The sequence below is a fragment of the Homalodisca vitripennis genome, chromosome 6, assembly GCF_021130785.1.
Source record: "Homalodisca vitripennis isolate AUS2020 chromosome 6, UT_GWSS_2.1, whole genome shotgun sequence".
NCBI classification, from domain to species: Eukaryota; Metazoa; Arthropoda; class Insecta; order Hemiptera; family Cicadellidae; genus Homalodisca; species Homalodisca vitripennis.
Genome location: NC_060212.1, coordinates 33,477,645 through 33,490,482, shown reverse-complemented (window position 1 = coordinate 33,490,482; position 12,838 = coordinate 33,477,645). Strand labels below are relative to the sequence as shown.

The 12,838-nt window shown below is 37.3% G+C and overlaps 1 protein-coding gene across 1 annotated transcript in view; it reads right to left on the bottom strand.

The window, feature by feature from the left end:
* The window catches only part of LOC124364237 (inactive dipeptidyl peptidase 10), a 246,795-nt gene that overhangs the window by 68,767 nt on the left and 165,190 nt on the right, over positions 1-12,838 (bottom strand). The window contains exon 5 of the mRNA XM_046819563.1: positions 10,106-10,180. Coding sequence (XP_046675519.1) covers positions 10,106-10,180 — 75 coding nt within the window. The remainder of the gene's footprint in view (positions 1-10,105; positions 10,181-12,838) is intronic.

Below are 12,838 nucleotides of genomic sequence, written 5' to 3'. Positions count from 1 at the left end.
TTATTGGTCCGCAATATTTATTATATTCCACGAAATGAATAATTGTAAGTTGAATAAAACGTACAAAAATAGTGAAATCTTCGATTATTAATTTTCTGAGCGTTAGCGAAGCCTAGTACTTCCTGTCTGTCAACACGATATCTTAAGAACAAACTAAACTATAGATTTGAAATTTTGCATAAAGCTTCATTTCTAAGTACGCATATTCGAGTTCGATGATGATTCCATGGGATATGGCTGAGCGTTAGTGAACATTTTTACATCGGTCGGGTAACCATGAAAAAATAAATGTAAACGACGGTTTGTGATATAGATATGTGTACATTAAAAGTTTTCTAAAATACAAAGAAAAATTGCGACGCAGATCTTGTTAGTTTTACAGTACTTAAAGAAGATATAGTGAAGTCTTAAATTAAGGAAATAAAATCTAAAGCAGTGAACACTTATGGTTTACCTGTCCAGATTGTTAAAGCAGTGGATCCATATTCAGAGAGCAATCACACACATGGTGAGCACATGCTTAGTATGTGGAGCGTTTCCTGTCAATTGAAGGAAAACATTGTTCATCTCCTCTCAATCTCTGGATTAACGTACCCATTAGGCTAGAGCGGCAGGACCAATCACAGTACTACCAGCATGAGATGTTCTCATCTAAGTGACGGAGTGATTAGATAAATAAGATCACATTTAGGTGAAAAGCAGCAGGTCACTAATCTTAGCAATGAGAATTACTTAGCTAGTTAAGTTACTGGGCGTTTCTCAGGGTAGCTACTTTGGACCAATCCTGTTTCCCCTGTACACATATGATTTCTCTAGTTGTTTATAATATTGTTACGCTCATTTGTCAGTAAGTGAACGGTGAACAATGGTCTGAAGGTCAATGCGATCAAGTGTTCATTTCTCCGTGTACCCCTAAAAATATAATGCAGACCCTCGCTAATAGAGAAGTCGCGGCGCGCTCGATGGTGGAAATCTGACCTTGTATGACAAGGTTAAGGTCCTCGGAGTCGTACTTGACTGTGACCTTAAATTATTCTATCCATCGCATCGTGCACTTGCCAGACTGTGACAGACCGAGGGGCTGTACAGGTTTAGAGAAATGCTTCAAGTATTTGCCAAGCTTGAGCACATGCAGTTGTTTCTCTAATCAGCATTCGATTACTGTTAACCGCCCTATCATGGAGGAGCATCTCGAAGAGAGACATTGATGGACTAAAAAGGACAAATTATCCATCCGGCATGTATTTAATCTCCATTATTCTGATCTCGTGTCTCTTTTCCGGAATGCTATCAACATGATCCCAAGAGCCATAGTGTGTCGAATTTCGACGTGCTGGATGGTCCATAAAGATTTTATTATGAAAGAGCCATAGTACTTAATTGAGAAGCTCTTGTTTTTTGGTGAGGTTTCTCAGCGTAGCATCCTTCATGATGGAGAGCTTCACTTTCCTAAAGTGAGGCTTGAGGTGGGGAAGAAGGGCTTTTCATGCTTCGGCCCGAAGCTATTTCATAAAATTCCCATATACATTGTTTCTGTTAATAATATTAGGATGAAATATGACACATTTAATGTTTAATATTTTACTGCATTCTTATTGTGCTGCTGTGATTAGACAAGATGAAAATTGATTTGAAAAGCTGATAAAAGAAAACTGATATATTACTTATTTTCTCATACTTATTAGAAAAATAAATATATGGAATAAGGAAAACACGGTGCAGTATACAAGTTTAGTAGTATTCGTATACAATTTTAATAATTAAAATATACTGCTATACAAGAAATATATACTTTTAGAAAAAAAGCAATATCGTCTCTAAATTAATTAGTAAGTTAAACAAGAAGCTCATAAAATTTAAGATGGTAATACTTTACAAGACTTCAAAATAATGAAATATGAATGTGCAGAGAATAATCTATGCCATGATAGAGACATAGTGGCATGAATGGGAATTTGAATAAAACGCAAAATAAAATTGTTTAAAGAAATGGGCTATGCATGACATAATTCATTAATACTTTTAACCTTTTATATATAATTTAATTTCATTACATTGTTTTTGCGTTAACAACTATTTTTGGAAGTAATTTATTTTAAAATAATCTGATTTTACATTGTATTACGTTTTGTACGTATAAGTATTATACAAGTATACTGTTTGTATATTACAGGCATAAGCATAAGCATGAGTTAATTGTTACTTCACTGGCCCTGAGACAACACATTATAAGCTCAGTAGAGCCGCCAGCTGCTGTACAAACCCAAAGGTTAAGGGTGAGAACCTCCCCTACATATACCAGCGAGGATTGTGTGAAGTGGTCTCTCTTGAATACTAAACAAGGGTCAGGTCAGTTCGATCGGAAGTCTATAGTGTTGTTATAAGGCTTTAAAAATAGTTTCCGATTCATGCTTGTTTTCATTGCTTAAATCGCACCGTCTTTTTTATCGCTATTGCATAACCTAATTGATTTACTTATTTAATATTATGTATTTATTGCACTTGACTGTTTTACGAGTACTTATTATAACGTACAGTATGAATGTTTATAGATTTTTAAATAAAATAATAATATGCTGTGACATTTTTTACATGATAGTTTGTGTATGACCTTCAAGCATTTGTAATTAGAAAAAATGTGTTATTACATATACACAATTTTATTACGAGTAAGGAAATTACATGGCACTTTCGCTAACATGTCTAGACATTAAAATCCCTAAGAAGTTTTTAATTCACGAAATAATACACGAATCTCGAGGTAATAAACCTAAACCTTTTTTTACAAAAACCTCAACAACCTCAGATGATAATATGTAATATGGTTAACTACTATTACTCCGTATTTTTTAAATTACGTTAAACTGAATTTTTGTACTTACGAGAGGGGCACATGACAAGAAATGGCTAGTTTACACAGCGGTTTGTAACTTAACACTTTTCACCTTTTGAAGAAAGTTTTACATTTCTCCATTTGCGAGTCGCAATTTTTTTGAAACTTTCTAGTTTCAAACACAATCCTTAATTTGCAAACAGAATTTTTGTTTCCAATAAGAGTCTGTAAAATACTAAAACTTTCTTTGACGTTTGTTTGAAAAACTCAAATTTGCACCAAACATTGCAATCCATTTAGTTCCTATTTTATGGGTGCAATTTTAATGTATGTCTTTGGAGGGGGGTGGACTCGAGCCCCCTTGACACACCTTATGTATCTTCCTCCCTGAGTGCGCGCGCGCAGCTTTCCAGTTGATCAGCTGGTATTTACTCTTGGCATCTCATCTAGTCATCTGTCTCCATTTGGCTTGCTTGCTATATTGGACGGTTTCTCAATTTCTGTCCTTACTTCTACCGACAGTGGATACACATAATTCCTATCCAGATCTGCTCAAAGTGCACTGCTACTAGTATATCAGGCTGTAGTATAAAAGGCTCTTGATCGTAGAATACAGTACCCACAGTCTCTTTGGGCTGGCGAACTATAACAAGCACTTGCGACTTTCCAAATCTGGAATAAAAAGTTAAAAGCACTTCTAAAGGGCAAAAAATAGCTTGTTTGAAATTCTTGATTCAAAACGCGTCTTGAATCAGTCATTCGTGTGTTTTATACACACATATAAATAGATACAAATTTATGTATAAACCTTACAAAGAACGAACGATTTTTAAGTAATAGTTGTTATTGAATTTAATCCTTTCTCAGTATATGTATTATAAGAGATCTGTACAGGGTGTTCACAAAAGGGTGTCACAAACTTCTGTAGGTGAAATTATTCATAATTTTAAACAAAACTGTCATATAAACATAGGTTGAGAAATGTTTTTTTAGGCCTCTAGCCATCGTTTTGCTTTAGTAATAAACAAAATTATCTCTAAGGCTAGTAAAACTAAAGAAACCAAATCTGGCAAGTTTGAACATACAAGAGGAAGATGAAAAAATAATTGTGTTATTGTCCTTAATATTAACAAACTGGCGTCTGTTGCAAATGTTTCAAGTCAAATAACACAAAAACCAGTTTAGTTATAACAGATTTATTGTATATTAACTATTTGAAAAATTCATTACAATTCCAACGCTACTTGATTCAACAAAGTCTGTCAATGCATAAGCGAGCACGACCACCTTAAAGATACGCTTGCACAAACCAGGGGCAACCAACCACTGATGTCTCTCAACTGTGACATATTTGGCGCTCCCGGTTTGTGCAAACGTATCCTTAAAGTGGTAGTGCTCGCTTATGCGTTGACGGATTTCGTTTAAAAATGCCATTGAAATTGTAAAAAAATAGTTAGCATCTTTTACAAATTTAATAACCTATGCAAAAAAGCTGATGCCTATCAAAAGACATACTATTCGATTTTCCCGGCATATGCATTAACAAATTTCATTGAAAAAGTACCGTTGGAATTGTAATGAAATAGTTGGTGTCTACGAAATGTTTTATAAATATAGTGGTTTATTTGTTATTTGACTTTAAACAATATCAACTTGCGCCATTTTGTTAATAAGAAAATGACACAGTTATATTTTTTGGAATTTTCTTTTACCTATTCAAATCTATGTGCCAAATTTGGTTTCTTTAGCTTAAGTAATTTAAGAAATAATAATGTTAGGACTGATGTGAGATTTCAAGATATTTATTATTCAATTTCGTTACAAAATTATTCACAAGCAATAAACCAATTTAAGCTTTAATTAGCTCCCAAATTTGATAGGGTAACATTAGAGACCTCTAGTTTGTGTCATTCGTCTTCTTTTTTAAAAACCTTTAAAATGAGGTGTCACTTGCTAGGGGTTCATATTTAAAATTTTTGACTTACCCCCAAAATACCGCATGGGGGGAGGGGTAAAAATTTTCATACATCAAAAAACTTCTCACTTGGTTATGGGGGGGGGTTGGTGGGGGCGAAAGACACCCTGCATTTACATACAGTTAATACATACGAAAACGATATGGCTTGGAAAGTTTTACGGAGAAATATAATAAAACATTCATCCATGCGACTGTTTCTAGTCTCAGTTGAAGCTCGCCTCTGCGAGACGGGACATAGCGTGAAGCGGTGTCGCAGTGTCGCCTTTGGAGACAGGCCGGCGGCCAACTGTGCAGATCGATATATTGCGTACAGTATAACACATCTTTCTTTGCAACTGCTATTGGTGATATTTATGTCCCATCTGTATTCTTAGTCAAGGTCGTATATTGACTCTGCGGTCGTGGGAACTAGCTATTAAGCCTGCAGGAACGTTACGATTTTTTCAATACAAGAGAGAACACTTATTAAGTACCTTGATCACCTTCAGCTGGGTATGGATTTCCCTCACTTATGTTACAACACCTTAGGAGCCAACTTATTATGTCAAGTTCAACTGACGCTACATAAAAGCTTGTGAGTTTATCGAAGAATTGTCTGTATTACACTAATCCTTTATAGCTGCCCACGTCTCAAATTCTAGGTGCTATAACCAATAAATAAAATATTTGTTAAAATATTACATTTAAATAAATGTTACACCACCAAATGTGGTTCGTTGTTAGGCAGTGATGGGTTTAATATGTTGCAGTTTAAAGAAATTTAATAAAAATTCGTTCAATACAATAACTAACTTATTGACTTCGTATTGAACTTTGTTTTTGAAGGTAAATGAAGTTTTAGGTTCTAACACTTTAGTGTATGAAAAGGTTTCTAACTAGACAAAAAATGATTATATAAATTTTAATCGTTACGCTTGTATAAAATTCCGTCTATGGTGCCCATTGGGGAATCACTTAAGGTCTAAAATGTAGAAATCAACTTTAAAATTTTTTATGAGAAGTTGCTTACATAGCATTTCGTACAATATTATATTTCTTAAAAGTAATGTTGCAACCAAATATAAAAAGGGTGTTACGTTTTTGATAAATTATCAAGTTTAATAGTTAAGAGACAACTTGAAAGTGACAACTCGTAGCCTTTAATTATATATCGATTATTCTATTTAAATTAGGTCTATAAAGTTAATCTCTAGACCATGGCTCACTAACTTTTATAATAACACAACAGATGGTGTCCCTATTTAAATATTGTTCTAAATAACTTACACGCATACTAGTCGACATTGCTTAAAAACGAATTCGATGATAAACAAAGAAAATAATACCAAAGAAGTGATTTTTGACTGTTATACATTGTTCCAGTATGCGATAAAAGAACATGTCAAGTAACTGTCCAGACTTGACCTGAATCGACGGGTGTGGCACGACAACTGTGTTATGAGGTTAGCGCTGGAGGATTTGCAGTTTGTGAAACGCTTTTGTCGGATTTGGCACCGGCGCAATTTGGCCTAGGGTTTGACTGCGCTGTGCTACTCACTGGGAGCTTAACTGTCTCCGCTGTGTTACTCGGAGTTTCGCTGTGTCCACTGTGCTACTCATTGGGGGCTTGACTGTCTCGTCTGTGCTACTCACTGGGAGCTTGACTGTGTCCGCTGTGCTACTCACTGGGAGCTTGACTGTCTCCGCTGTGCTACTCACTGGGTGCTTGGCTGTCTCGGCTGTGCTACTCACTGGGAGCTTGACTGACTCCGCTGTGCTACTCACTGGGAGCTTGACTGACTCCGCTGTGCTACTCACTAGGAGTTTGACTGTGTCCGCTGTGCTACTCACTGGGAGCTTGACTGTCTCGGCTGTGCTACTCACTGGGAGCTTGACTGACTCCGCTGTGCTACTCACTAGGAGTTTGACTGTGTCCGCTGTGCTACTCACTGGGAGCTTGACTGACTCCGCTGTGCTACTCACTGGGAGCTTGACTGACTCCGCTGTGCTACTCACTAGGAGTTTGACTGTGTCCGCTGTGCTACTCACTGGGAGCTTGACTGACTCCGCTGTGCTACTCACTGGGAGCTTGACTGACTCCGCTGTGCTACTCACTAGGAGTTTGACTGTGTCCGCTGTGCTACTCACTGGGAGCTTGACTGTCTCGGCTGTGCTACTCACTGGGAGCTTGACTGACTCCGCTGTGCTACTCACTGGGAGCTTGACTGACTCCGCTGTGCTACTCACTAGGAGTTTGACTGTGTCCGCTGTGCTACTCACTGGGAGCTTGACTGTCTCCGCTGTGCTACTCACTGGGTGCTTGGCTGTCTCGGCTGTGCTACTCACTGGGAACTTGACTGTCTCGGCTGTGCTTCTCACTGGAATCTTGACTATCTTCGCTATGATACCACTGGGAGCTAGACTGTGTCTACTAATTGTGGGCTTGACTGTCTCTGCTGTGCTACTCACTGGGAACTTGACTGTCTCGGCTGTGCTTCTCACTGGAATCTTGACTATCTTCGCTATGATACCACTGGGAGCTAGACTGTGTCTACTAATTGTGGGCTTGACTGTCTCTGCTGTGCTACTCACTGGGTGCTTGGCTGTCTCGGCTGTGCTACTCACTGGGAACTTGACTGTCTCGGCTGTGCTTCTCACTGGAATCTTGACTATCTTCGCTATGATACCACTGGGAGCTAGACTGTGTCTACTAATTGTGGGCTTGACTGTCTCTGCTGTGCTACTCACTGGGAGCTTGACTGTCTCCGCTGTGCTACTCACTGGGTGCTTGGCTGTCTCGGCTGTGCTACTCACTGGAATCTTGACTGTCTCGGCTGTGCTACTCACTGGAATCTTGACTATCTTCGCTATGATACCACTGGGAGCTAGACTGTGTCTACTAATTGTGGGCTTGACTGTCTCTGCTGTGCTACTCACTGGGAACTTGACTGTCTCGGCTGTGCTTCTCACTGGAATCTTGACTATCTTCGCTATGATACCACTGGGAGCTAGACTGTGTCCGCTGTGCTACTAATTGTGGGCTTGACTGTCTCTGCTGTGCTACTCACTGGGAGCTTGACTGTGTCCGCTGTGCTACTCATTGGGGGCTTGATTGTCTCTGCTGTGCTACTCACTGAGAGCTTGGCTGTCTCGGCTGTGCTTCTCACTGGAATCTTAACTATCTCCGCTATGCTACTCACTAGGAGCTTGATGACTCCGCTGTGCTACTTACTAGGAGTTTGATGACTCCGCTGTGCTACTCACTAGGAGTTTGACTGTCTCCGCTTTGCTATTCATTGGGGGCTTGACTGTGTCCGCTGTGTTACTCATTGGGGGCTTGACTGTCTCTGCTGTGCTACTCACTGAGAGCTTGGCTGTCTCGGCTGTGCTTCTCACTAGAAGCTTGACTGTCTCCGCTGTTTTACTCACTGGGAGCTTGACTGTCTACGCTGTGCTACTCATTGGGGGCTTGACTGTGTCCGCTGTGCTACTCATTGGGGGCTTGATTGTCTCCGCTGTTTTACTCACTGAGAGCTTGACTGTCTCCGCTGTGCTACTCACTGGGAGATTGAATGTCTCCGCCGTGCTACTCACTGGGAGCTTGACTGTCTCGGCTGTGCTACTCACTGGAAGCTTCCTTATCCTAATTGTACATATAAACTCACCTCCTCGTTTAGTATGTCCCAGTCAGCCAGCGACGATTGGGTTTTATCTTCACATAAAAGCTCCAGTGTACCGGCAAAACGACGCGACGGTTGGTCTGCCGGGGAGGTTTTATTTTGAATCAATCGTGCGTGGTTATTTACCTCATAAAGCGCATTAAAATCGTTCGGTTCGACCCCTTTCATCGGTTTTACTCCATTTCTGCCTTCATTTAGAGTTGTTCATTGAGTAATGTGGCTGCGTTTATGTAATACCCTGTTACTATGAGGGTATGACGTGATCGAAATGGAGTTACAGTAAGTTAAGTGGAATGCCTGTTATAACATGATAAAAGTACATACATGTAGTTCTTCGAAACACGGTGACTTGACGAAATTAATTCAAACGTACAAATGAAATTCAGTAACTTATACCTTCTTTAGTAGACTATTACTGCAATTGAGTCCCAAATTTATGCGGGCCTAAATAAATGCTATGTTGTTAACCCTCCAAACAAGCCAATTTTCCAAATGAATTATTTTCAAATCGTTTATGGAATACATTTAATTTGTTAAAGATTGGTGCTTGAAAAAAAAAAAAAATAGAAATGTTACAACTGATTTTTGCATCATCTCTAGATGTTATATGTTAAATATGCATCAGTCAACCATATCACTACCCCATACCGTATTACATTTGATAACTGCGAATATTAGACAAAGCAGAACGAAGCAGTGGTTTAAACCAGTCTTATTACAATAAAATTACTGTTATACAAAAAGGGAAATTTAATATAAGAAGAATTTTTATAATTAATTGAACAATTTTTACTTTTATAGCTATACCTATCCTCTTAAAAATAACTGCTTTTATGAGGGCACTTCCCTCAACAGTACTAGCTCAGTGTTGCTTTTGGAATTGAATCCAGTCCACGCATAGCTTATGATCAAAGAGCACACAACCTAGGTTTTACTCAACAGCTTGAAGATCTACCAAATCCTCTATAGAGGAACTGTAGTAGAACAGCATAAAATAATTTCGTCTAATAAAGAATTCAATCGTTGGTCACTCTAATTTTGGTTGTCAAAGTAAAAAAATATGACACAGTTTTTGTCTAAGATTATATTTTTCTTACCATAGCATTCTTAAAACCGACCGTTATAGTCATTAATAGGCGCCGTCTAACCATATATAGACGCACTATTTGGGAAAAAGTGGTGACTTTGAGTTCCTTTATAGTTGTCTGACGGTGACGTAGCTATTACTTATGTGTTTGTCAGTCGGTTTCGCCTGTTTAAAGGTAAGAAAAATATGATCTGAGTAAATTTATAATTTTATATTTTTTAACCCTTTTGCTACTGTCCTATTTCGACCTCCGCCAAATCTAGCGCGGCTGACGGTTGATGTCTTTCTTTCCGGAAATTCCTCTATCCGGATTTCAAGAAAAACCTGGGTGTGTGCTTGTACAATGCAAAATGCCCATAGGCTGTTAGTCTAGTTGGTCAGTCACTCCACGGGTCATCGGCCCAACGGCCCGAACGTTAATTTGCAGTTTAAACTGGGTCGTTGGGCATTGCGGGCACTCAAGAAATGCGCTGGGAATGCGGTAAACCTGATGAATCGAGTGGGTTACGTACAAGTTCTAACGAGTAATTAAGAACACAAGTACTAACCTGCTTAATGTTGTGTCTAAGCAGGATGTACTTGAGGTCGCTGGAGCACTGGAACCATTTCACGTTCAGCTGCCTCTGCAACAAATTACAAGCATTTTCAGTCTTGGCCACAACTCCCGGAGCACCTCGTCGTGACAGTGATCAGACACTGGTACTTCAGTAATCAGCGCAGTTGGGCTTCCAGCTAACGTGCATTTGGTGACGTCACAAAACAAACTTCTTCCTCGAGTTTTAATCTGTATTTCTTACTTGATGAAGTCTCTCATCGTACGATAAAACTAAAGAGCTTTAACAAAACTAAATTGAATACATTGTTTGAAATTTGTTTTTGACGATGGAAGGATTGTGAAGGAAACAGGATTTTTTGGGACATTTGCCATCGTTCAGTGATACAAAACATCAGTAACACTACGTTTCGAGATCTGTAATCTGATCTCTTCTTCAGGTAATAACTAATCCAAGACATAATTACCAACTAGGTTAAAATAAACAAATCATACCAGAGCGTTGTGACACGTGTAAGTCAGGAATCATAACCACTGTGTTGTGTGTCAACTTCACTAACTCTATAGAACACGCACTTAATAAAAACTAAACACAACACTAATTATAAAAACTGAACCACAGAATACAGGTCACAATAGGTCTGCATTCGTCGACCAACCACCTACGACTGTGGTTGTGATTCCGGACTGGAATGATTTGTTTATTTGAACCTACTTAGTAATTATGTCTTAGGTTAGTTATTACCTGAAGAATAGATCAGATTTCAGATCTCGAAACGTAGTGTTACTGATTTTTTGTATCACTAAACGATGGCAAATGTCCCAAAAAATCCTGTTTCCTGAACGATGGTAAATTGAATAAATGAAAATTTTCAAACTACTTGTAATAACATAACGACTGTAAATAAAGAGTATACAACATTTGAATCATCTCAGTACTTAAGAGATATAATTTATTTAGCCTTTTTTTCAAAATCGCTATTTTTGACGCTACCAGAAAATGATTTTAAAGATTGCAAAAGAGTACATCCTCAATTCAATCGAGTACGTACATCGATTTCTACTATAAATTGAAACACTTATTAAAACACACTTCAAATTCAGCAGGAATAAAAAACTGTATATACATATTTCTAATCTTTCCTATTGTACCATAAGTAACCAAATTTTAATATAAATAAACCCCTCGATTTATCTTATTTAAATTTTAAAACGTTTTATTTTGTGTGTTTTTCTTTCTACAATATGAATAAGGGTTATATTATTTTCTATATTCACTTATATTTCCTCTATGCACTTTATTTCATATATGATCGTATAAAATAGTTTCAGAAAATCTATCCTCGTAATTAATATTTAATTTTTATAATAAGTAATATTTAAGTATGGACAGAAGCGACGTTGAGTATCTGTTAACTATTATTCAGTAAGTAATTTGTTTTTCTCTTATAGTGTATGTTACTGTGGTACGTAAATATGATAGTGTACTGTTTCTGTAAAATAGGCGTGCTTCAGTGTATAAAATAAAACCTTTATCATTTGTTATTTTGGTTTGTGGCAATGTTTAAACATATATTTTCTTTAAAATAAGTATATTCTGTTTATTTTTAAATTCACGAAGGTTAAGTTTAAGTTTCGTTAATTCTGTTTCCTAAGCCATAAAGAGTGTAACAATAAATTAATATATGGGATTAGAAGATATAGATAGTTATAGTGTCTGCAACCGCAAATGAACTCTTTATCTAAATAAACTTATCTGATGGAATCCCTCATCAGGCTTTGCCTTTGGGACCCTATTTTCCTAATAAAATTATATTTGATTTGTCATAATAGAATTTTATATTATGTTAGTATACATTTGTAATACGCATATGATTTTGTCTTGCTACTTATATTTGTGTTTTTTTTTAGGAAATAAATTATTTATTTATTTATTCATTAACCTCCTGTCGTACATGTATGAGAGTGTGTTCTATTCTGTAAGTACACAATGTAAATGGGTATGTTACATGCCATGCAAAAGTAGAGTATAGCTCTAAAATAAAATAATATCTTCGTTTCGTTAACTTTGGTATTCGATTCCTTTGAATAGATTCCCTTGTTAAATTAATGTTTCCAAAACCGAGGAAGGGCGATGTCTTTGAACTACCACACAGTAAATTGATATGACTTTACCATGTCGTGCGTTGGTATCGATTCTATATTATATTTCAAAGCCCTTTCATTTTGAACTGAAAAGTCTTTGTTTAAGCTGATCATTTGACGATGGATAGTTTGAAGACTAACAGGATTCGGGCTTTTTCGTCCTTACAAAATGTTTACAGAAAACTGTTACATACGTTCCGGTAATTTGCGTCTTGTCTAATCTTCAAGACTAAGCCTTACTTTGATAACTTCATGTATGATATGTTATCAAAATTGACAAAAGTTAAGAATATAAAATTTAATGTTAACTAAAAAAAAAACTACACAGCATGGGCGCCGAAACATGTACTCCTTCCCAGTGGCGTAACTAGGACTTAGTTTAGGGAGAAGGGGGGGGGTGTTAATCTGGTTGAATAACATACCACACCTGGGGTGGTATGGAATTCATCTGAATGAGTCTAAATTCAATAAATGAGATAGGTCTAAGTAAAAGTGAGAAATTTAACTCTTGTATTTCAAACAAGTTAGGGTATTTTATTAGTTGAGCCACTTCACAATATTTGTTGTTTTATCAAACGGAAAA